Source organism: Chelonoidis abingdonii, chromosome 11, assembly GCF_003597395.2.
Source record: "Chelonoidis abingdonii isolate Lonesome George chromosome 11, CheloAbing_2.0, whole genome shotgun sequence".
Taxonomy (NCBI): domain Eukaryota; kingdom Metazoa; phylum Chordata; order Testudines; family Testudinidae; genus Chelonoidis; species Chelonoidis abingdonii.
Window position 1 is genome coordinate 23,526,901 of NC_133779.1, and position 24,672 is coordinate 23,551,572.

The window sequence follows — 24,672 nt, forward strand, 5'->3', positions numbered from 1 at the left end:
TGCGCGGGACAGCTCCCAGCTGGCCCAGCAATGGCTGCAAGTCAGGCTGGGGGGGCACGAAGGTGTGGGGAAGAGCGGACCCCTGCTGAGCCCGCTCCCCACGCCCCCGCCAGCCAGCCCTGCCTGCCAGGGCGGAGAGCGCCCCTGCTGAGCCCCCGCCCCCACCGCCAGCTCCTGCCTGCCAGGGGAGAGCGCCCCGCTGAACACCGCCCACGCCAGCCCGCAGCGCCGAAGCGCCTCGTACCGCCGGCAGCCCTGCTGCCAGGGGAGAGCGCCCCCTGCTGAAGCCCCCCGCCACCCCCAGCGCCTAGCCTGCCTGCAGGGGGCACTCTGGCCCCCGCCCCACTTCACCCCCGGGGAGAGCGCCCCCTCTGACCCCCACACGAGTCCTCCGCCCCCAGCGCCGCCCTGCCTGCCAGGGAGAATGCCACCTGTTGAGCCCCGCCCCACATCACCCCCTAGGGTCAGCCCTGCCGCCAGGAGAGAATGCCCCCTGCCTAGCCCCGCACCCATCACCGCTCTAGGGCCAGCCCTGCTGCCAGGGGGAGAATCCCCTGCTGAGCCCCCTCCCCACTCACCTCCGTAGGGACCAAGCACCTGCCGCCAGGGGATAGAACTGCCTGCAACCCTCTGCACCCACTCCCTGCCTCCACAAGCAAGCCCCTAGTGCCAGCCTTCGACAATGGGGCCCCCACCCACCACAGCAGCAGAAGCTCCCCCTAATGAGCCGAGGCTGGCATCACAGGCCAATGGGGGGTGCAGGCAGCCAAGTAGCTTGGTTGGCGCGGGACATCGGGACAAACCAGGTCACCAATGGAGGCAACTTGGGCGTGGGGAAGTAGAAGTGGGGGAGTTAAGGGCAAGACAAGGCTGCTGAGCCTCCCGCCCCCACAGGGCACCCCAAGCATGCCCCACACCTCTTCTCTTGCCCTCCCCCAACAGACAGACGCAAGACAACGCCACGCCAAAGTAACTCCAAATTTATATAAAAAGGGTAGGCAGGGGGCATGCAGCCTCCGCAGGACATATAACCACAGTGGCGTGCCGGCATGCCCCGCCCCTCACATGGGCAGTCAATGGAGGGGGGGCAAGGGGAAGCCGGCTGCCTCTGGGCATGGGGGGGGGGGCTAGGACCTGCTCTGGAGCGGGCCACCTGCCTGGGAAGGTGGTCCAGCATAAACCTTCACGGGGTCCAGGGACTGCAGCCGCCTTTTCACAGGCCCGAGCGCGCGTGTCGCGCCCTGTGCCCCTCCCGGATAGGCCGACAGGGGCATGCGCCGAGGGAGCCCGGGCGGGAGTACGGAGACTGATGTCATGTGTCCGTACTCCCCGCCCTCCGGGGGTGGGATGAAAGAGAGACCGTGGGCACGGCTAGTTGGAGGGGCGGGGTTGAAGACGGGCGGCGCATTCCGGGCGTATGGCCTTCACCCGAGGTAGCTCCAGCACGGCCCAGCGGCAGCCCGCTCCGGGGTTGTGGCGCAGCAGCTTGGTGATCAAGTTCCGGGACCTATCCAATGAAACGGCGGGAACATGCAGATCACATGCCGGGGTCCACAAAGCAGAGCCCGGACGCTGGTTCTATCCCCGACGGCGGGGAGTGGTTCGGGGCAGAGACCCCGAGGAGCTTGAAGCCAGGACTCCTGGTCTCTCTCTGCTGTTGGGGCACCAGGGGAGGACACCTTATGCACCCCACCTTCCCACATTGGGCTGGGGTACGCCTCTAAGCTAGAGTTCATGACTGAGGTGCCCAGTTGTGAGGCGAGAGCACAGACCATCCGGCAGACTTGGGGACCCCTCAGAGGTGATGCTAAGAGGCGAAACCCACAGCAACAGCCCTAGGTGCATTGTGCTGAGGCCGTACGGCGTCCCTATGTGCCGTGAGTGATTGTGCCCAGCATACTCTCTGGGCGGGGTGGCTGGTAACTTCAGGGACCCCTCACCATGTGAGATGGCGGCCACACTCTGGGGCGGGTCGGCTGGTTACCAAGGGTACCCCTACGCCGGCATGAGATTGCAGCAACCCTCTGGGCGGGCGCCTTACCAACAGACCACCTCGAGCGGCCTGAGATGCGGCCACCTCTGGGCGGGGCGGCACGGTAACCCATAGGGACCCCTCGCCGGGTCACTGAGATGCACCACCTCTGGGGCGGGCGGGGGCCTGAGACCCAGGGGACCCCTCGCCGGCTCGAGGGATGCAAGCCACCTCTGGGGCGGGGCGGCCGGTAACCCAGGGACCCCTCGCCCGGCACTGAGATGCAGCCACCTCTGGGGCGGGGCGGCCGGTAACCCAGGGACCCCTCGCCCGGCTCTGAGATGCGGCCACCTCTGGGGTGGGGCGGCTGGTTACCCAGGGACCCCTGACCTGGCGCCGAGATGCAGCCACCTCTGGGGCGGGGCACCTCACCTTGGTGATGCGGCGATATGTCTCCGTGTGGGTGGAGCTCTCGAAGGGCGGCTGCCCCACCAGGAGCTCATAGCACAAGACCCCAATGCACCACAGATCCACCTTCTCGTCGTGCGTCTTTCCCTCGATCATCTCGGGGGGCAGGTAATCCAGCGTGCCGCACATGGTCCTCCGCCTGCAGGAGAGCAGTGCGGGGTGAGTGCCAAGCTGAGGACGGCACAGGGACTCCCCCTCCGCCCGCCCGCCCGGCTCTCACCTGAGCGAGGGTGCGTGCACGGACCAGCCGAAGTCGGCGATCTTGAGCTCGCCCTTCAGGCCCATAAGGAGGTTTTCCGGCTTGATGTCGCGGTGAATCACCTTCTTGGCGTGGCAGTAGATGAGTGCGTCAGCGAGCTCCTCCATGAACTGTGGGGCAGAGCATGGGCGGTCAGGGGGCTGGGCTGGCACAACCCCCCCATTTCCCTCCTAAAATCCAAGCTTTTCAAAAACGCTCTGGGGGGAGAAGGCCTTTGAAACAAGGAAAATTCCCACTTTTTCCCCCTGCGCCTCCTTCTTACTGCCCCTAAAAAACAGGGGTGCACAGGTTAAAAATAAATGTTCGGGGGGGAAAAAATAAATTCCTCTGCCTAAAGCGGAAAATGTTAAATGATATTCTGCTCCTCACAGCACAGCGCCCCCTAGCGCCGCCCTGGGGCCAGCCCTGCCTGCCAGGGGAGAGTGCCCCCTGCTGAGTCCCCTGCCCCACAGCACCCCCTAGGCCAGCCATGCCTGCTGAGCCTCCCTGCTCCTCAGCGCCCCCTAGTGCCGCACCAGGGCCAGCCCAGCCTACCAGGGGAAAGCCCCCCCTGCTGATTGGGAAACTGAGGCAACAGAGAGCAGAAGTGACTTGCAGAAGGGCACCCAGTAGGCCAGGAGCAGAGCCGCAACCAGTAGCCCCCACTCCCCTCCAGAACCGGGGAGAGAACCCAGGAGTCCTGGCTCCCAGCTCCCCCACCCCCCTTTAACTCACTAGCTCCCACTCCCCTCCCAGAGCCAGGGAGAGAGCTCAAGACTCCAAGAAGGAGGAGTGCTAGGCAGAGATGGGCTCCACCTAACGAAGGGATGGAGCCATCTTCACAGGCAGGCTGGCTAACCTAGCGAGAAGGGCTTTGAGCTAGGTTCACCGGGGGAAGGAGACCAAATCCCTGAGGTAAGTGGGGAAATGGGATACCGGGAGGAAGCAGGAGAAGGAGAGCACAAGAGGGGAGGACTCCTGTCTCAGACTGAGAAAGCAGGACAATCAGCGAGTTATCTTAAGTGCCTAGACACAAATGCAAGAAGCCTGGGAAACAAGCAGGGAGAACTGGAAGTCCTGGCACAGTCAAGGAACTATGATGTGATTGGAATAACAGAGAATTGGTGGGATAACTCACATGACCGGAGTACGGTCATGGATGGATATAAACTGTTCAGGAAGGACAGGCAGGGCAGAAAAGGTGAGGGAGTTGCACTGTACGTAAGAGCAGTATGACTGCTCAGAGCTCCGGTATGAAACTGCAGGAAAACCTGAGAGTCTCTGGATTAAGTTTAGAAGTGGGAGCAACCAGGCTGATGTCGTGGTGGGAGCCTGCTATAGACCACCAGACCAGGGGGATGCGGTGGACGAGCCCTTCTTCCGGCAACTAGCAGAAGTTACTAGATCGCAGGCCCTGGTTCTCATGGGAGACTTCAATCACCCCGATATCTGCTGGGAGAGCAATACAGTGGTGCGCAGACAATCCAGGAGGTTTTTGGAAAGTGTAGGAGACAATTTCCTGATCCAAGTGCTGGAAGAACCAACTAGGGGCAGAGCTCTTCTTGACCTGCTGTCACAAACAGAGAAGAGTTAGTAGGGGAACCTGGAAGGCAGTGACCATGAGATGGTCGAGTTCAGGATCCTGACAAAAGCAGCAGAATACGGACCCTGGACTTCAGAAAAGCAGCCTTTGACTCCCTCAGAGAACTGATGGGCAGGATCTCCTGGGAGAATAACATGAGGGGGAAAGGAGTCCAGGAGACCTGGCTGTATTTTAAAGAATCCGTATTGAGGTTGCAGGAAAAAACCATCCCGATGCATAGAAAGAATAGCAAATATGGCAGGTGACCAGCTTGGCTTAACAGTGAAATCCTTGCTGATTTTAAACACAAAAAAGACACTTACAAGAAGTGGAAAATTGTACAAATGACCAGGGAGGAGTATAAAAATATTGCTCAGGCATGCAGGAGTGAAATCAGGAAGGCCAAATCACACTTGAGTTGCAGTTAGCAAGAAGACTGTTCAAGAGACAAGAATGGTTTCTTCAGTAATGTGAGCCAAGAGACAGTCAACGGGAAGTTGTGGGCAACCTTACCTGAATGAGGCAGCGCAACTAGTGACAGAGGATGTGGAAAAAGCTAATGTTACTCATGCTTTTCTTTGCCTCTGTTCTTCACAAACAAGGTCCAGCTCCCAGACTGTGCCTCTGGGCAGCACAAGTATGGAGGAGGTGACCATCCCTCTATGAGAGAAAGAAGTGTTCGACTATTTAGAAAAGCTCGTAGGCAGCACACGCGTCTAGGGGCTCGGATGCGCTGCATTCCGAGGGTGGGCTAAGAGGCAGATGATGCATTGAGAGAGCACATTAGCCCATTATCTCGAAAACTCATCTGGCGAACGGGGGTGTCCGGCGGATGACTGGAAAAAGCTAATGTAAGAGCACCCATCTTTAAAAAAAAGGAGGAACGATCCGGGGGAGACTACATGCCAGTTCACGTCCACCCTCAGTCCTGGAAAACCAGCAGAGAATCTCAAGGAATTAATTTGAAGCGATTTACGAAGGAAGTGATCAGGACACGTCAAGGCAGGATTCACCAAGAGCAAGTCATCCTGACTAACTCAATTGCCTCTATGAGGAGATAACTGCTCTGTGAGGAGTGGATAAGCAGTGCCTCATGTTTATTCCTTGACTTTAGCCAAAGCTTTTTGATCGGTCCACAGATCATCTTGCCAGCAAGTTACAGGGTATGGGCCTGAATGAATGGACCTATAAGGTGGATAGAAAGAAGCTTGGTAGATCGTCAGGCTCAACAGGCCAGTGATCAACAGCTCCATTGTCTAGTTGAGCAAGCCTGTATCAAGGGAGTGCCCCAAGGGTCGGTCCTAGGGCCGGTTTTGTTCAGTATCTTCATTAATGCGTCTCGGAGGATGCCGCTCGACTGCACACCTCAGCAAGTTTGTAGATGAAATACTAATGGGCAGTACGTGGTAGATACGCTGGAGGGTAGGGACAGTGGATACGAGGACTAGAACAAATTGGACGGTACTTGGGCCAAAAAAACCTGATGAGTTCAACAAGGACAAGTGCAGAGTCTGCACTTAGGAATGGAGAATCCCATCAACTGTACAGACTAGGGACCGAGTGGCTAGGAAGCAAGTTCTGCAGAAAGGACCTGTCGGTACATGGACGAGAAGCTGAATATGAGTACAACAGTCGTGTCCTTGTTGCCAAGAAAGGCTAACAGATTTTGGGCTGTATAAGTAGGAGGCATTGCCAGCAGAATTGTAGGAACGTGATCATTCTCCCTCTAACGACATTGGTGGAGGCCTCATCTGGAGTCCGTGTCCGCTCTTGGGCTACCCAACACTAAAGAGAATGTGGACAAATGGTGAAAGTAGTTCCGCGTAAGGCAAACAAAAATGTTTAAGGGGCTGGAACACAGACAGACTATTCAGACGATGCTGAGGGCAACTGGGGCTGTTTAGTCGCAGAAGAGAAGAGCGAGGGGGGATTTGAATCAGCTGCTCCTACTAACCTGAAGGGGTTCCCAAATGAGGATGGAGCTCGGACTGTTCTCCTAGCGTGGCAGATGAGCAGAACAAGATCGAGGTCTCAAGTTGGCAGTTGGGGGAAGGTCTAGTTGGATATAGGAAACACTGTTTCCCTTAGGAGGGTGTGTGAAGCCACGGGAATAGGGTTCCCGTAGAGGTGTGGAACTCTTCCTTAGAGGTTATAGGCCCAGCATTGACGACCTGGCTGGAGATTTACTTGATGTGGTACCTCGCTTTGAGCAGAGGGTTGGGACTAGATACCTCCTGAGGTCCCTTCCAACCCTGATTCTCTTTGATTTTCTGACTCCTAGCTCCCAGCCCTCCCGCTCTAACCATTAGACCACACGCCCCACTCAGAACCTAGCAGAGAACCCAGACGTCCTGACTCCCAGCCAGTGCTCTCCACATGGACCACACCACTCTCACAGCCAAGGTGGAGATGGCACGTGCCAGGCCTGTATCTAACAGGGGCCTGCAGCCCGCATTTGCCCTTGCCCCCGGCCTGGGGGGCGCTGCACCCGGTGGGCCCCCGCACGCTCACCGTGGCGGTCTTCTGCTCGTCGAACTGTCGGCACTTCTGCAGCTCCTTGTAGAGCTCGCCGCGGGGCGCGTACTCCAGGATCAGGTAGACCCGCTTCTTGTCGTGGAAATAGTTGTAGAGGCGCAGGATGTTGGGGTGTCTGCGGGCCAAAGGCGGGGGGCAGTGAGAGCCAGGCCTGAGCACGGAGAGATTGCCCCCCGCCCCACGGCACAGTACCCTCTAGGGAGCCCCCCCCCCACCCCACTCACTACGAGGCTGCTCAGGGAGGGCCGGAGTCAGAGTCTGATCACCCAGGGGCAGGGCAGCTGAGGGGGGTGTCTCCCCTCCCAATGGGGGGGCAGCACTCTTCCCTGCCCCAGATCCCCCCACCAGAGACCCCCACATGCATGGTCTCGGACATTGGTTACTGAGGGGGTGTCATGGGGGTGCCCCAGCTGGCCCCTCCCAGGGCAGGATGCCCCCCCAAGCCTGGTCCAATCCACGGCTTCAGGGCTGCGCTCGGGACACCCCCATTCCAAGCCGCTTCCACCTCCTTTCTGCTTCCCGATCTCCTGGGTCCCTTATCTGCAGGCCAGGCTTCGGGGGCCCCCCCGCCAATCCCCTCCTGGGGTCGACCCCCCAGCCAGGACCCTGCCCCCGCCCGCGCCCAGCCCCACCCACTGGAGATGGGACTGGATCTCGATCTCCCGCCGCAGCTGGTGCTCCACGCCCTCCTTCTCCATCTGCGACTTGAAGAGCACTTTGAGCGCCACGATGAACCGGGACGCCCGCTCCCGGGCCAGGTACACGTTCCCGAACTTCCCCTTCCCCAGCGGGCGCCCGATCTCAAAGTCATTGATGGTGAACACTCGCCTGGGGGGTGGGGGGGTTAGAGTCGGGGGGTGCAGAACAGGATGCCAAGGGGCAGCAGGGGATTTCCACTCCCCCAGATCCCCCCTCCCGCACAGGGACCCTGCTCCCACACAGCCCTCCCCCTGGGACCTGGCTGCCCCACATCCCCCCCCACCCCCAGGCAGCCATTCCCACGCAGGGCCCAGCCACCCCAGATCCCCTCCCCAGAGCCCAGCCACACCAGATCTCCCCTCAGGCAGCCCTTCCCCGCACCCACCTGGGACCCAACCGCCGCAGAATCCACCCCCCGAGGCAGCCTTCCCCCCGGGATCTGACTGTCCCAGATCCCCGCTCCCCCCCCACAGGGCCCAGCTGCCCCAGATCCTCCCTTCCTCCCGGGCAGCCCTTCCCGTGAATTGCCCAGTCACCCCAGATCCCTCCATTGGAGCCCAGCCTCCCCACATGCCACTCCTCTCTGGGCAGCCCTGCCCCAGCTGTCCCAGATCCTCCCCCTCCCACAACCTGCACTGCAGCCCGGCCACCCCAGAAACCCCCCTCCCCACCCCAGGACCCAGCTACCCTAGAAACTCTCCCCACCCCCAGCAACCCTAGATCTCCCCTCCCTCTGGTAGCCCCCGCTCACAGCGCTCTCCCAGGGCCCGGCTGCCCCAAATCCCCTCCCCTGCCCCAGATCTCCCTAGCCCAGACAGCAGATCGCCAGGGAACCACCTGGATCAGGGTGAGGCCGATGTCAGCCAGGACATGCAGCCCCAAAGTGAGCGCTCTCCCCCCCTCTTCCCCCCACGCAGGAGCCAGACCTCAGTGTCCTCTAAGCAAAAGTGCCACCCTGGCCCCCCTAGCCCAGCCCAACCCACCTTCCCTGCAGAGACACTCACTGCGGGGTGGGTTGAGCCACCTGGACACCGGAGCTGGATTCGGTGGGCACCCTGCCCGGGACGGCTGCGGAGAGGGAACGAGAGTCACATCCTAGTATACCCCGGTGCACCAGGCCCACCCTCCCCAACGACAGGTCCCGGCAGGAAGCCCACACATTATGGGTGCCCACAGCTCCCGGCTGAGCCAGACGACGCCCCGTCAGACTGCGGGCGATGCCCCATCCACCATCTCTGGCCTGGGCGAGCCCAAAGGTCGGGCTGGCTGATCGAATGGGCCCTACTGGGATGTCGGAAACCCCCACTTCGTGTTTCTCTCCCATTCTTAGCTCCTAGACCCACAGATTCCAATGCCAGATGGGACCCCGAGATGACCCACTCTGCCTTCCTGTCCAACATAGGCCTCAAAACTGCCCTAAATTAACGCCCGGCTGAGCCTAAGCAGATCTGTGGGGGGGGGGGGGACCACAGATCCTCCCCCCGAGCGTACCCCCAGACCCCAACCTACCCCTTCCTACCTGGCTTCTGGATGCTGGAGGACTTCAGGATAATCTTATTGGCGCTGGCCATGGCCCTCTGTGCCAGCAGCGTCTTGGAGGGGGTGCCGCTGGGCATGTAGGGATCCTTCCGGGGGACTCGCTGGGGGCCTGGCCCGCTCAGCATCCCATACTGCAGGGGGGGAGAGAAAACAGCCGAGGGTTATAGGCAGGCGCCGGAGGTCGGACGGGGTCTCTCCAGGACCTGGCCTCAAAGGAAACCCTAGAACAGATCCAATAGAAAACGAATGGGAAATTATCAAGGATGGCGAATCCCCATTGGCAAATACTGGTTCCCCGGGCAGATATTTATAGACTTCACCCCTTCACCTTCTGCTTGGTAAGTGAAACAGACCAAGCTGCTGGTGTCTCTCACCCCAAGGCCGGTTTTCTCCCAGTTTACTACGTCGCTCGGAATCAGTGCCCTGTCCACGTCCGTATTTATCACTAGTCTGCGGCGGCTGCTACCACACCTGTACCGTAGCTAGGCACTGAGCGGGGGCTTTCACTCTGCCTCAGCACCTGGCATGGGGCAGGGGAGTCCCTGTGGTGCCCTGATCTCGGGGGGGAGTGAGGACCCCATGCGGCACCCAGGTGATGCGAGAGGGTTTTGTGCAGCACCTGGGTGGGGGGCTCCGATGTCTGGCGGGGGCAGAGGGTATTGTGCAGTGCCCAGGTGGGGGGCTCTGATCTCAGGCGGGGGGGAGGGTTTTGGGTAGCGCCTGGGTACGGGGCTCCAATCTTGGGAGGGGGGAGAGGGTTTTGTGCAGCGCCTGGGTGCGGGGCTCCAATCTCGGGAGGGGGGAGAGGGTTTTGTGCAGCGCCTGGGTGCGGGGCTCCAATCTCGGGAGGGGGGAGAGGGTTTTGTGCAGCGCCTGGGTGCGGGGCTCCGATCTCAGGCAGGGGGGAGGGTTTTGGGCAGCGCCTGGGTAGGGGGCTCCGATATCAGGCAGGGGGGAGGGTTTTGTGCAGCGCCTGAGTGGGGGGCTCTAATCTCGGGTGGGAGGAGAGAGAGAAGGTTTTGTGCAGTGCTTGGCACAACAGAATCTCTCCCACCACAGGCCCGCGAGCTCGGCTCACCTTGGCCAGGTTGGGGCCGGCACCAGGGGTCACGTTCTCCTTGTAAGCCATTCTGTGGGGAGAAACGGACACAGCATCAGCACCAGCCCGCGCTCACCCAGAGTCCCCGCCCCAGGCTGCCTGCCCAGGGAGACCCTGATCGCCCGAGGGCCCTGGATCAGGAGGATCCCCTGGTGGAACAAGGCCCCCCCTTTAAAGAAGAGATCAGAGCAGTTCAGGGTCACCCAGGAAGTCGGGAGTCAGGGCCAGCCCACTACCCCAGCCGTCCCCTGCTGACCAGATCGAACGCCCGACGTCTCTCACTCCCAGGCCCGATTACTAATCCTTGAATCATTCTTATGGCTCTGCTCTGAATTAACTCACGTCCTGTGGAATTCAGCTACTCAGGCACAAAGTTTGCATGCACCCAGGGCACCACGCGATCCAGAGTGACCTGACCTGTTCGTTATTCACCACGTCCCCAGCTGTCAAGCTCTGGCGGGGACGATTTGCTGTTTTCTTCCAGGACATCGAGGAAGATGTTAAAGAGCGTCGGGCCCAGCCCCGATCCCTGTGGGACCCCACTGGAAGCAGACCGGCTGTTTGAATCGGCCACGCCGGCATGCCCCAGGGGACCTGACGCACAGACACAATTGCTCCCGGGGTACCGATTTGGGGAGGGAAGGAACATTAACCCTCCTTTATGACAAAGGCTGGAAAGTCGATTTCCTCCCCCAAAATAAGCTTATTCAGCTTCCCCTGTCCCCACCCCACAGGCCTGGCCTTTGCCAGAGGTCTCCGTGGAGGACCAGAGACGCGGACTGGTGATCACCCAACTCTGACGGGGAATTTTACCACAGAGATCTTTCCTCCCAGCTGTCTGGCAGGCACTGGAGTGACATAGCTCTTCGGCCCCGGAGAACAGGCTATGAGATGGTCTGGATTTAAAGCCCCCGCCCAACCCATCTGTCCCACCCCCAGGCCAGCTTTAAACACAGAGAGCAGGCAATGCTCTATCAGCCGTTCTGGCCGCATCCATATCACGGATTCGGAGTCTCTCAGCCAGGCCCCTTCCCACTGGCGTTACAGAGCAGGTTACGTCTATAACTACACGATCACACGCGACGGTTTCCACAGGAGCCCTGCCTCAATCCGTGGACACCTGCCCCCCACCCCGGCTTGTTTCTTGCTGCCGCTTCTAACCCTGCACTTGCAATGCTCCATCTCCGCCAGCGCTTGGCCCTCTGGGAGCCGAGCGCTTCCCATGCCTTGATTTCTCTTACCAGCCCTGCCAGCTGAGGGCTTGTTCTCCCACTTTATAGAGGGAGAACGGAGGCGCCGAGGCAGCAATATGTTGTGTCACACAGTGCCTGGCGTGTTCACAGCACAGTTCCCGGTGACTCCAGCTGCAAGTGCATGGCCAGCTGCAAATCAGACCCCGCGGGCTCATTTTGGGCACCCAGAAAGGAAGACTCATTGAGTGGCCATGTGGAAAGCATGTGGTGGAAGCGACTTGGTCAACATCTCCTGGGAACTCCGTGACAGAGACAAGGGCAGAATCCAGCCCCCCAGGAACAACAAAAGCCGCATCCCTGACACCAGGGCCGTGATCCCTGCCAGATATCAAGTCCCTGCTCCAGAGCTAGGGGGCGATGGAGGGTCTCAAAGAAAATCCTAAGAATTTAACATGGGGAAAGCACCATATTTTTTTCTATCTTCATTCTCAGAAACGGCCGAGCCATTTTGGCTGAAATTTTCTCCCAAAAGTCAGCCCGAGGCAAAGACCCAGACTGGACAATTTCAGGGCAAACAGTTAAAAAGTTTGCCCAAGTTCTAAGTAGGCCTGGCAGCAGCTGATTTGTTCTTTTTTATAATTTCGATGGATGATATCCGTATTTATTTTGAAGCATTCCCCCCCACCAGTGTTTCCATATTTAAATCCCAGCTGTGCAAAATGATGGTTTTAAGCATTTTTCCGCCCAATTTTTTTCATTTTAAATTTTCACAGTCATGGGAAATTGGCAAACAATTATTTAACGACTAGACAGCTTGGAAAAGTGAAAGCTTTGCACAGTTACGTGATGTAGACAAAGTGAAGACCCTTAAGTCAAACTAATGAGTTTTCAAACAGCCTTTTCCCTTACTTTGCCTGTCAGTTTGGATTATTACACGTGGAAATTCTCATCCGTTTGCTGCGCGCGGTGAAATCGACATTCACCCATAAAAGTCTAACCTGGCCAAGCCTAGCTATAAGTGAACTAAAACAGGGCACCTCTGATAAGCATTCGGATTCAACTCACTCCTTCGCTTATAGTGGAAAACATCTCGCCTGCATAACCAACGCCAACCGTCAGGCCGTCAGCAGCCCTCCGCACAGAACTGCAAAGGTTTTCGTTTTGCACAATGCGCGGCTCATTGGTGTTTTGCTAGCAAAGTAAATGGCCCAGTATGTTATTTTGGGTCTTGTTAAAAACTCTACCAGTTCCCGCCGCCCAGACAGCAGGGGGATTTTTACAGGGTGGGGATAACAGAATTCAGCTCAGGTCAAGCAGAGCCAGGTGGGGGGGAATAGAGAGGGGTTGTTTTTTTTCTTTAAAAACCCTTCAGATCAAGGGTAGGCAACCTATGGCACATGTGCCGAAGGCGGCAAGCAAGCTGATTTTCAGTGGCACTCACTGACCGGGTCCTGGCCACCGGTTCAGGGGGCTCTGCATTTTAATTTAATCTTAAATGAAGTGTCTTAAACATTTTTAAAATCCTTATTTACTTTATATATAATAGTTTAGTTCTATATTATAGACTTCTAGAAAGAGACTTTCTAAAAATGTTATAATATATTACTGGCACACGAAACCTTAAATCAAGGTAAATGAATGAAGCCTCAGCACACCCCTTCCGAAATGCTGCCAGCTCCTGCTTCAGATTTTCCAAAAAAATTTGCATTGACGACTCTACCAGAAAGGTTAACTTCCCTCTGGCTTATTACAATCATTGAAATGGATTGATGAAACAGCTGGAAACGGACTAGGTTTCTGCTTAACTCACCTTGCAGTGAACAACCCCCCTGCTCTTCCTGAAAGCCTGCTCCAACCTGGGCAGGGGAGGAAAGACAGGGTCCCGGCCTGGGGGGAAGGGGTACCCAGCCCCTGGCATGGTGTGGAGAATGGAGATATTTATGGGGAGAGCTGCAGGGAGCCCCTGAAACAGAGGGGGCGCAGGAGCTTGGCTGATGTACTCTGAAGGGCGCCACCCTAGTTATCCCTTGGAGATCCCTGCTAAGATCAGGGCCCCATTGTGGTGGCTATACAGGGCCTGCCCTGGGAAGTATCCTCTGAACAGACCGAGGGCAGGAGAGGAAACTGAGGCATGGGAGTGTGGGGGGAAGAGTTGTCAAAGATCCCCCAAAGAGCTGGGAATAGATCCCCAGCATCCTGACCACCTCCTGCATATTCTGCTAGCCACTAGCCCACGCTGGCACAGCCCCAGGGACCCAGACCACTGCACCATAGGGAGCAAAGCAGGGCTGGAAACTCATCTGTCCAGCCCCCTAACTCCTGCCCTCCCAGAGCTCCCTGCTCGTCACAATTAGGGTCCAGACCCCCGGAGGCAAGAACAGGGTCTGGACCCCATGGAGTAAGCAACTGAGCCACCCGGTACGTCAAGCAACATCCTAGCAAGAGCTGGGCATGGACGGGGGTCGGGGCGGATGTATTTGAGTCACTAGAAAGCGGAGTTCAATTTGTGCAGCCCATTCCCCAGTGGGGCCAAGGGGCTGCCCCCCAGCCAGATGAGGGGCACTTCAACCACCCCAGGAAAAGCCAGGCAATGGCCCCACACCTGGGGGTCCTGTCCAGTTGCAAGTTGTCTCAGTGTTTCCCCATTAACAGCCTAGTCACTAGTTAGTTCACTTGCTTACTCTGTGGGGTTCCCCAGGGCTGAACTGTCACAGCCCCACAAGCCCACCCCTCGTCACCCCCTAACTCCCAGAGCACCCCCTACCCCAACCCCCCCAACTTTGCCCACCTGCACCCCACACATCCCACCCTAGCCAATAGCCCCCATGCCAGGCCCCCCAACCCACACTAACCCAACTCAACGGCCACCTGAGCCCAGCGCAGCAACCTAATACCCCAGCCCCCTCCCTGGGTCCCCCACTCCCACCCCAACCCTAGCACCAGAGCCCCCTGCTCCCGAACCCACCCACCCCCACAATCTGCTCCCTGGAACTCAGCCAAACTCCACCTCCAAATCCCCAGCATCAACTCAGCCATCCCAGATCCCAGCCCTCCACATACCACTTAACCCTGAGCCGCCCATCCTACCCACGCACCACCTGGCTCAAAGACCCCCTCCCATGCCAAAGGCCCTCCCCAAACTCACATCCCTGCTCCTCCAGCCCCCTATAATCTCTGCTCCTGACCCCCATAAAACCCCCCCCCCCCCACACACACACTCCACAGTCCAGGCAGTCTGAGGCACGGGACTGGCAGACAGGGTAACCTGGGCCACCCTGAGGTGTGGGACCGGCAGACGGGGGAACTGGCCACCCTGAGGTGTGGGACCGGCAGAGGAGGAGTCCAGGGTGTCTGGTCCAGGACGGCTTGGCTGAAAGTCGCTGATTTCTGGCTAAGTTCTGTTTCGCTGCGTCCCTGCTGACTAATAAAGCTCCTGTTTTACGGCTGGTGAAGTCACATCTGACTGCGGAGTTGGGGTCATGGTGAAGCGCACGGGGGACGGGGATGCTGGACGCCCGACGTCAGACCCAGGAAGCTCCTTGCCTGGAGACAGTTTGCTCAGAGAGGAGGCTCCCCAGGTCCTGCTGGCCTCATAGGGAGCAGTTCAGAGCATCGCCCGGGGACTCTGTGACAGCCCCCCACTGCCCCATAACCCACTGATCCTCCAGCCCCCATAATCCTGCCACTCCTCCACAATCCCATGCTCCCCTGGCCCCTTCTCCCTACCCCAAACTCCATAACACCCACACACACCTATAAACCTCCAGCTCCTCCAGCCCCCAACATCCCATAACCCGTCAGTCCCCATCTCGATAACCCCCAGCTCCCCCACCACATCCCATAAAATCCCCACCCAGCCCCATAACTCCCCCACATCCCATAACTGCATCACCCTAGCCCCCCACACCCATAACCCCCAGCTCTTCCACATAACCCCACCAGCCCACCACATGCCCATAACTCCCCACTTCCCATAACTCTCCCACCCGCAACAGCCCACATGCCCAGTCCCCTCCCCAGCCTCCCCATAACCCCACAGCCCACACCCCAGCTCCCCACATCCCCATACCTCCCAGCTCCTCATCTCCACAGCCACCTCCATAAACCTCCACACCCCGATAACCCCCAGCCTGAACTACATCCCCACTACTCCCACCGCCAGCCTCCCATACCGTCCCCATAACACCCAGCCCCCACATCTCCATAACCCCAGCCCCCGATAACCCCCACATCCCCATACCCCCAGCCCAGCACATCCCCATAACCCCAGCCCCCCATAACCCACACTCTTACAGCCCATAACCCCAGCTCCTCATAACTCCCACCCCCAGTCTCCCATTAACCCCCATCTACATAACCCTCAGCTCCTCCAGACCCCATCCCCCCAACTCCCCAGCCCATACCCCCCACTCTACAGCCCGATAACCCCCCAGCCTCCCCACCATAACCCCCCAGCCTCCATAAACCCCAGCCCCATGACTCCCCACCACCAGCCTCCCATAACCCCCCACCCACAAGTGTCACACACCCATAACCCCAGCCCCCACATCCCCATACCCCAGCTCCTCCAGCCCCCACATCCCCATAACTCCCCAGCCCCCATAACCCCCACCCACAGTGTCACACCACCCATAACCACCAGCCCCCCACATCCTCATAACCCCCCACAGCCACATAACCCAGCCCCCACTAAAACCCCCAGCCCCATAACTCCCCAGCTCCTAACTCCCGACCCCGCTCCCATAACCCCATGTCCATAACCCCCAGCTCTCCATCCCCATCCCCATAACCCCCACTCTTACACACCCATAACCTCCCAGCCCCCATATCTCCCCCACTCACTGCCCCATCACCCCCAGCTCTACCCCCCATAGCCCCCCACCCATAACCCCCAGCCTCATAACCCATAGCTCCCCACACCCATAACCCCCAGCCCTCGTACCCCCATAGCCCCCCCACACATAACCCATACCTCCCCACACCATACCCCAGCCCTCATAACCCCATAGCCCCCACACACCCATAACCCCCAGCCCTCGTAACCCCCATAGCTCCCCCACAACCCATAACCCCCAGCCCTCGTAACCCCCATGCCCCCCACACCCATAACCCCTGGCCCTCGTAACCCCCATAGCACCCCCACACCCATAACCCCCGGCCCTCGTAACCCCCATAACCCCAGCCTCGTAACCCCATAGCCCCCCACACCCATAACCCCCATAGTCCCCCACACCATAACCCCCACCCTGTAACCCCCATAGCCCCCCCACACCCATAACCCCAGCCCTCGTAACCCCATAGCCCCCACCCATAAGCCCCCTCACCCATAACCCCATAGCCCCCCACACCCATAGCCCCCAGCCCTCGTAACCCCATAGTCCTCCCCACACCCATAACCCTCACACCATACCCCCTAGCCCCCCACACCATTAAACCCCCAGCCCTCGTAAACCCATAGCCCCACACCCAATAACCCCATCAGCCCCCCCACATCCATACCCCCCGCCCTGTACCCCCATACCCCCCCACACCATACCCCCCGGCCTCGTAACCCCATAACCCCCAGCTCGTAACCCCATAGCCCCCCACACCCCATACCCCATAGCCCCCACACCATAACCCCATGCCCCACACCCTAGTCCCCCCCCACACCCATAACCCCAGCCCTCGTAACCCCATAGCCCCCCAACCCATTAACCGCCATAGGGCCCCCCCACACCGCATAAAGCCCCCCAGCCCTCGTAACCCATACCCCCCACCAGCCCCCCACACTACCCATAGCCCCACACCACCCCAGCCTCGAACCCCCTAGCCTCCCCCACACCCATACCCCCACCTCTTAACCCCATAGCCCCAGCCCCCCAGCCCAACCACCCATTAGCCCCATAGGCCCCCCCCCCCCCACCCATAGCCCTAGCCCCCCCAGCCCCCCACCCCATACCCCCATAGCCCCCATAGCCCCCCCCACACCCATAGCCCCGCAGCCGCCGCCGGTACCTACCCAGGGCTCGCGCGCTCCGTTGACTCTGCCGAGCCGGCCTCCCGCGGGCGCTGACAGGCCGCGCGCTCTGAGGGCACCAGCCAATCGCGGAGACCGGCGGCCCCCAGGCCGGTGCGGATCGGCCAATCAGAGGCCTGGACTTGCTGTTCAAAAACGCTCCCGGCAGCTCATTGGGCAGTCGGGCCAAGGGGGGCGGGGCTAGAGTGGGCCGGTCACGCCCCGCCATTGAGCGTCACATCAGGAAGACTCCGCCCCCACCCTGCTATTGGCCACCGGTCCCGACAGACCCCGCCCCTAGCATCTCCTTCTCGGTCCCCGCTCTCCGTCCTGCCATTGGATACCGACCCCGGCCGAACCCTCCCCCTCAGACTTCCCATTGGCCACAGAGCCCATCCCATTGGCTGCCGGGCCATTCGCCTCCCCGCCTGCTCCCTCTCATTGGTTGACACAACACGGCCTTCTCCTCCTGATAGTTCGCTATTGGCTGCCCGGGCCAGGCCGTCCCCTCATTGACTCTGCCAGGCCCCGTGTTCCCTCCCCGGCGAACACTGCGCATGGGCAGGATCCCGCGATGGTTGTAGGGGGCGGGGTCGCAGTTCTGAGCCGGGGAGCCGCGCGCCGCTGCTGCCCTCGCGTCTGTTGCAACGTCACTGGGGAGCGGGCGGGGCTCGCGCCGGCGCCGTTAAGATTAACAGAAGGGAATAAGGCGGTTCCTGTCAATCACTCCGGGCCGCGGCCAATCAGAGAAGGGAGGCGTGGCGCCCCCTCCATTTTGTGAGGAGTCCCGTCTTCTGCCCGGGAACAGAGGGCGGTGCCCAGCCAATCACGAGCGAAGAGGCAGAGCCCAGCCAATCACAGAAGGGGGGCGGGCAGCCAGCTAGTGGAGGGAGGTGCCCAGCCACTCGGGAGGATGAGAGGCATCTCCCTTAGCCAATGAGAGGCAAGAGATGTCATGGGGGAGAAAGGAAAAAAGGAAGGAGCCGGCCGGCCAATCACGAGGGAGAGGGAGGGGGCAAGGCCCAGCCAATCACAAGAAAGCGGGCTGCATCCAGCCAATCCCAGGGAAGAGCTGTTGCAAACTCCCAGCCAATCAGAGCAGCAAGGCAGGAGCTGGAGCCCCTCACCCTGGCACCAGGGCAGTGGGGGGCTGGGCTGGGAGCCAGGGGGCCCAGGGACAGGTGGAGCAGGGGGCTGCGTCCCTGGCCGACTTGGGCCATAGCCAGCAGCTGGCCCTGTGGCTTCCAGCTTTCGCCCACATCCAGTGGCGAGGAGTTCCGCAGGTTAACCCTGGGCTTGGTTGTCAACCGCTGCCGGCCGGCTCAGCGGGGGACCCCTGGCTGCTCAGGGGTTGTGCGATCTCCTGCCCACTCCGTCCATCGTCTCTTTTCCAGGCCAGTCTCCACTTCCTTTTATCCCGCTCGCCTCCCTGGTGTGCTCTGACCAACACGGTGACACCAACGCTGCAAACACGCCTGTCGTGTTAAGTCACGTGCCCGGTGGCTTATGCTGATGCTGCAAATGTGCTTCTAATGTCATTCCCTCTAGTGCGAGTGACAGAGGGTGACTGTAACGTGGTCCCCCACTGGGGCAGGGGGCTAGAGTGTGACTGTAACGTTATAACGTTTGCAGTGGGATAGACTGTGATCATAACATCATTGCAACAGGCTAATTACAGCGTTGTCCCTCACGATTGCAAGCAGGTAGGTTGCGACTGTAACTTTAGAATGTTGTCCCCCGCTATTGCAAGCAGGTAGGTTGCGACTGTATCTTTAGAATGTTGTCCCCCGCTATTGCAAGCAGGTAGGTTGCGACTGTAACTTTAGAATGTTGTCCCCCGCTATTGCAAGCAGGTAGGTTTCGACTGTATCTTTACAGTGTTGTCCCTCGCTATTGCAAGCAGGTAGGTTGCGACTGTAACTTTAGAATGTTGTCCCCCGCTATTGCAAGCAGGTAGGTTTCGACTGTATCTTTACAGTGTTGTCCCTCGCTATTGCAAGCAGGTAGGTTGCGACTGTAACTTTAGAATGTTGTCCCCCGCTATTGCAAGCAGGTAGGTTTCGACTGTATCTTTACAGTGTTGTCCCTCGCTATTGCAAGCAGGTAGGTTGCGACTGTAACTTTAGAATGTTGTCCCCCGCTATTGCAAGCAGGTAGGTTTCGACTGTATCTTTACAGTGTTGTCTCTCGCTATTGCAAGCAGGTAGGTTGCGACTGTAACTTTAGAATGTTGTCCCCCGCTATTGCAAGCAGGTAGGTTGCGACTGTATCTTTAGAATGTTGTCCCTCGCTATTGCAAGCAGGTAGGTTGCGACTGTAACTTTAGAATGTTGTCCCCCGCTATTGCAAGCAGGTAGGTTGCGACTGTATCTTTAGAATGTTGTCCCCCGCTATTGCAAGCAGGTAGGTTGCGACTGTAACTTTAGAATGTTGTCCCCCGCTATTGCAAGCAGGTAGGTTTCGACTGTATCTTTACAGTGTTGTCTCTCGCTATTGCAAGCAGGTAGGTTGCGACTGTAACTTTAGAATGTTGTCCCCCGCTATTGCAAGCAGGTAGGTTGCGACTGTAACTTTACACTGTTGTCTCTCGCTATTGCAAGCGGGTAGGTTGCGACTGTAACTTTAGAATGTTGTCCCCCGCTATTGCAAGCAGGTAGGTTTCGACTGTATCTTTACAGTGTTGTCTCTCGCTATTGCAAGCAGGTAGGTTGCAACTGTAACTTTAGAATGTTGTTCCCCGCTATTGCAAGCGGGTAGGTTGCGACTGTATCTTTAGAACGTTGTTCCCCGCTATTGCAAGCGGGTAGGTTGCGACTGTAACTTTAGAATGTTGTCCCCCGCTATTGCAAGCGGGTAGGTTGCGACTGTATCTTTACAATGTCGTCCCCCGCTATTGCAAACAGGTCGATTGTGACAGTGTTGTTCCCCCACTGTTGCAAAAGAATAGGTTCTGACTAACTGTGCCCCTCACCAATGCAAAGGAATCAGTTGTGAGTGTAACATGATAACGTTGTCCTGCAGTATTGCAAGGGAACAGACTGTGCGTGTAACATTACAACAGCAGCAGGCTGTACGCACAACTACACTCATTTCAAGCACAACTTAACCCCTTTTAACCATACACTGAACAACCCACCCCGAGCCGCTCGGAGGACGCAGTTGGTCCCCGTCCCAGCGACCCCCCCACACCCCGCCATAGGGTTGCGCCGCCAGTGAGGTTCAGACAGGAGCGAGCCGCGGTGTTGCAGACCGCGGCCGCGGAGACTCTAATCACGTCTCATGCGCTCTCCGATCATCACGTGCTGCCCCCCGAGGGGGAACAGGTAAGGATGTACCTCACTGACGATACATGGCGTCTCCCGCCGCCGGGGCCCAGCGCCCGGCCACTGCTGCCCAGCTCAGGGTGAGCGCCGCAATCCCACCCCGGGGGCAGACCCCACCTCTCATCGCTGGGCCTGCGGAGCCCTGCCCCGCCCCGGGGGGCTCCGGTCGGGGCCCCGGATGGCAAAAGGCTGCGCATTACCGGCCCCGTTCTTTCCTCCCACAATGCACCAAGGCACATATTTGCATATGCCGCAGCTCTGTAGCGATCGTATGTCTCAGAAAAGAGGGGCGTGTGGCTTTTTGTAGCAGCGGTGTCAGGGCTGCGACCGTAGCTACCCAAAAAGAGAAGCAAGCGGATTTCCAGTTCAGAGTGTGTGTGCGCGCGCGCACGCGCGTGCTGACCCCCCGCCCCCAATTCTGGTCGGTCTGCATGGAGCCCCCCACAATCTTCCATGGGGCTCTGGCAGAGCTGCCCTTCCCCCAGTCTCTGGCCTCGTTGCTGGTGGGGGGCAGGTCTGAACCACATGACACTCATGTCACACCGGGGCACTGGGCTGCAGTCGCTGTGGCTCCAGGGAGCCGCTCTTGTGACCCCCTGTGGGTGTGTTGGGGGGACACTGTGAGCACTGGCCCTTTAACTGCGAGCGCAGGGGGTGTCACACTAACTGTGTTTCTCTGCACAGCTGGCTGGGCGTCAGAGTGACGGGCAGGGCCTCACGCCGTCCCACCGCACATCGCTGTTAACGTTGGCACGGGGCATTCGTTCCACAGGGCGCTGCCCACACCCCCCCGACCGAGACTGAGGCCCCGTCGCGCCGGGCGCTGCCCAGACCCCCCCGACCGAGACCGGGGCCCCGTCACGCCGGGCACTGCCCAGACCCCAGCTGCTCTGATTCTCACCTCCCTGGCTCTGCCTTTCAGGTGGGCTTCATCGATTACATCGTTCACCCGCTGTGGGAGACGTGGGCAGACCTGGTGCACCCCGACGCCCAGGAAATCCTCGACACCCTGGAGGACAACCGGGATTGGTACCACACCATGATCCCGCAGAGCCCCTCCCCGCCCCCGGACGAGCAGGACAAGGATGAGGACGCCTGCCTGGAGAAGTTCCAGTTCGAACTGACGCTGGAGGAGGAGGGCGAGGAGTCGGATCAGTCGGACCCGGAGTGCTGCAGCCTGGGTCACGAGTTGAACAGCTTCTCCCCTGCGGAGGAGGAGCCGCCGTGCCCATCCCCAGAGGAGGGGGGCGGGCAGAACGGACTGGCGCACGACACAGCCCCTGGGGCACCGTGACTCTGGGCTTTGGCTCAGCCGCCAGGCGGGAAACCAAACGAAAGCCACACGCGCCCCCCCCGCCATGGACTCTCTTTCGGGGGGAACCGACACACAACTCCCTTTAAATTAATGTTGGGTTTAGCTGGGGGATTTTTATTGTATTTTTTACAAAAAAAAAAAAAAGAAAACCCCAGGGCAAACAGCGCACGCTGCACCCTGTCAGTCCCTCGCAACCTGCGCCGCTCCAGGAGACCTCAGGGCACACGGGCGCCACCTGGCGTCAGGTTCCCATAGCAACCTGCCGCCCCTCCCAGGAGACCCCGGCAACAGCGCGCTGCCCCGGGTCCAGTCCATAGCACTCAGCGCTCCCCAGGGAACCCCGGCAACAGGCGCGGCTCACCCTGGGTCCGTCCATACAACGCAGCGTCCCCAGGAGACCCCCAGGCAAACAGCGCGCCTCACCTGGTCTCCCATAGCAACTGCCAGCGCTCCCCAGGGAGACCCCCAGGGCACGGCGGCGCTGCACCTGGGTCAGTCCCATAAGCAACTGCAGCGCTCCCCAAGGAGACCCCCAGGGCACACCGGCGCCTGCACCCTGGGTCAGTCCCAAGGCAACCTGCAGCGTCCCCAGAGACCCCCAGGCGGAAACAGGCGGCGCTGCACCCTGGTAAGTTCCCATAGCAACCTGCAGCTGCTCCCCAGGAACCCCCAGGGCAACAGCGCGCTGCACCTGGGTCAGTCCCATTCACCTGCAGCGCTCCCCAGCGAGACCCCAGGGACACGGCGCTGCACCTGGTCAGTCCCAGTAGCAGACGCCACGCTCCCCAAGACCCCAGTGCAACAGCCGCGCTCACCGGGGTCACCCATACAACCTGCAGCTCCAGGAACCCCCAGGAACAGGCGGGCCTGCAACCCTGGTCATTCCCATAGCAATCTGCACGCTCCCCAGGAGACCCCCAGGCAACAGCGGTACTGCCACTTGGTCAGCCCATAGCAACATTCACTGCCCCCAGGACAACCCCATTGCAGCGAGAGATAACTGCACCCTGCATTCATTCCATGACCTTGCAGCCCCTCCATGCAGCAAGCGCACGCACTTGGACACCCCACTGCACAGCCCCCATGATAGGATCAGTGGGCAGAAGCCCCTAAGAATAGCTGACGTCTGAGGGAGAAGATTATTCCGCTGTTTCTACCAGCTGGCTCCCCTTGGCTGTGGTCCCCACTCTCAGGACCCGCACTGCCCCGTGAATAAAGCTGGCTTTCTAACGAGTATGTCTGTCCAGTCTGCTCCCCCTCCCCATGGTGGGGCAGCTCACACGTGAGGGGTTGTGGGGATGATCCACATGAGTAAGGGCTGATTCGGCAGGGGCGCTCTCCCCGCACAGTCACTGCTGGCCCCACGGCTGTGCTCAGGCTGAGGACAAATGCATGGCATCAGCAGAGCTGGGGGCTGTGGGTCAGAGTGAGGGCACCAGAGAGCTAGGGGCAGGGCTGGCTAGAGGCTGCAGGTCGGAATGAGGAACCGCAGAGCTAGGCAGGGCGGGCTAGAGGGCTGCAGTCAGGGTGAGGACAAACGGGCAGCACAGGCTGAGGGGCAGCTGGGCCTAGCAGGGCTGCGAGTCAGGAGAGGCACCCGCCCAATCTGGGGGCAGAGCACATGGCTAAGCAGGGCTCCGTCAAGATCTGCGGACTAATAAGATGCTCTGGTTTAAATCTTCTTGCAGCTATCCGAGAGCCCCGTAGCACGAACGGGGCGCTATGAGAATAACTTGATGCTCAGGGAGAAACAGACCAGTTCTTTTAAATTCCACTTGTTGAAGGATCAGACCCAGGGATCGTCCCACCTTCTACGATCGCTATGCCAACAAGTATTCTAGCTATGTTTATGCAGCGTGATGTGGCTCAGATATCCCCTATGGTAACCACAACCCACTTCACACGAAACGCACCTCTCCTCTCTCCGATACACCGCCCTTTTTCTCCGTGGATGCTCCTTCCCCTACTCACCAATACCTCATCTGATCCCTACACTCCCATACGATCCAACCTATTGATTCCTCATACTACATCCGCTGGCCTCCATCGACGGCACACACCCCCCAATGCATCCGCCCCCAACCCCCTCCCAGGGGTCCGGGGCATAGATGATCCCTGCGCGACTACGGTTACAAGTATGATTCTTGAAAAGATGGTGAGTATTGCTTGTCCTGCCTGCTTGTTCTGAATGACTTTGAACGATCCCCGGATCTGTGCGGTGTTTCTCGTGCAATAAAAGGCTAGAATGTGCGGCGACTATCTGTGGGCCAGCAGTTCTCCGCGCGTCCGAACAATGAGATTAGTGCTGGTCGTATGACGAAGTCGCCCACCTCGTCGTTCGGTCGTCGGACAAAGTACAGGTCTGACACGAAAATCGATGTACATCAACAAGTTAATCTATTTTGCAGTAGGGTCATACCAGAACCTATTAGCACTATCGCGCCACGGTCGTTCAACCATGCATTCCTCCAACTAAAAATAACCTCATCAGGCGCCTCCCGTCTCTATAGTTCTAACACATCCCATGTAAATTACAAACATCTAGAGCGCTGGGGGCGTCAGGCATTCGATACCTTACTGCCAAGATGGGTGGGCCACGCCCCTGTGGAACGATGCCCCGGAGCCGCCAACAACATGATTAACCAGTGATGTCTTGAGCCCTTCCTGTCTGTAATTTTGCCGAATTAGCCCCCAATCATTAAGCTACTTAG

The 24,672-nt window shown here is 59.1% G+C and overlaps 1 protein-coding gene and 1 non-coding gene across 2 annotated transcripts; both read right to left on the reverse strand.

The window, feature by feature from the left end:
• Positions 1-1,537: 1,537 nt before the first annotated feature.
• LOC116839660 (aurora kinase C) lies at positions 1,538-17,379 on the reverse strand. Its single transcript, XM_075071350.1, has 9 exons — positions 17,327-17,379; positions 10,112-10,163; positions 9,014-9,164; positions 8,499-8,562; positions 7,432-7,623; positions 6,772-6,910; positions 2,661-2,809; positions 2,363-2,579; positions 1,538-1,654 (listed from the first exon to the last, which is right to left on the reverse strand). Exons 2-9 carry the CDS (start codon positions 10,160-10,162, stop codon positions 1,538-1,540), a joined length of 1,080 nt encoding a protein of 359 aa, XP_074927451.1. The 5' UTR covers position 10,163; positions 17,327-17,379.
• A 3,162-nt stretch (positions 17,380-20,541) lies between these two features.
• LOC116839667 (U8 small nucleolar RNA) lies at positions 20,542-20,669 on the reverse strand. Its single transcript, XR_004377207.1, has one exon. It is a non-coding gene; the product is annotated as a U8 small nucleolar RNA (small nucleolar RNA).
• Between the last annotated feature and the right edge of the window lie 4,003 nt (positions 20,670-24,672).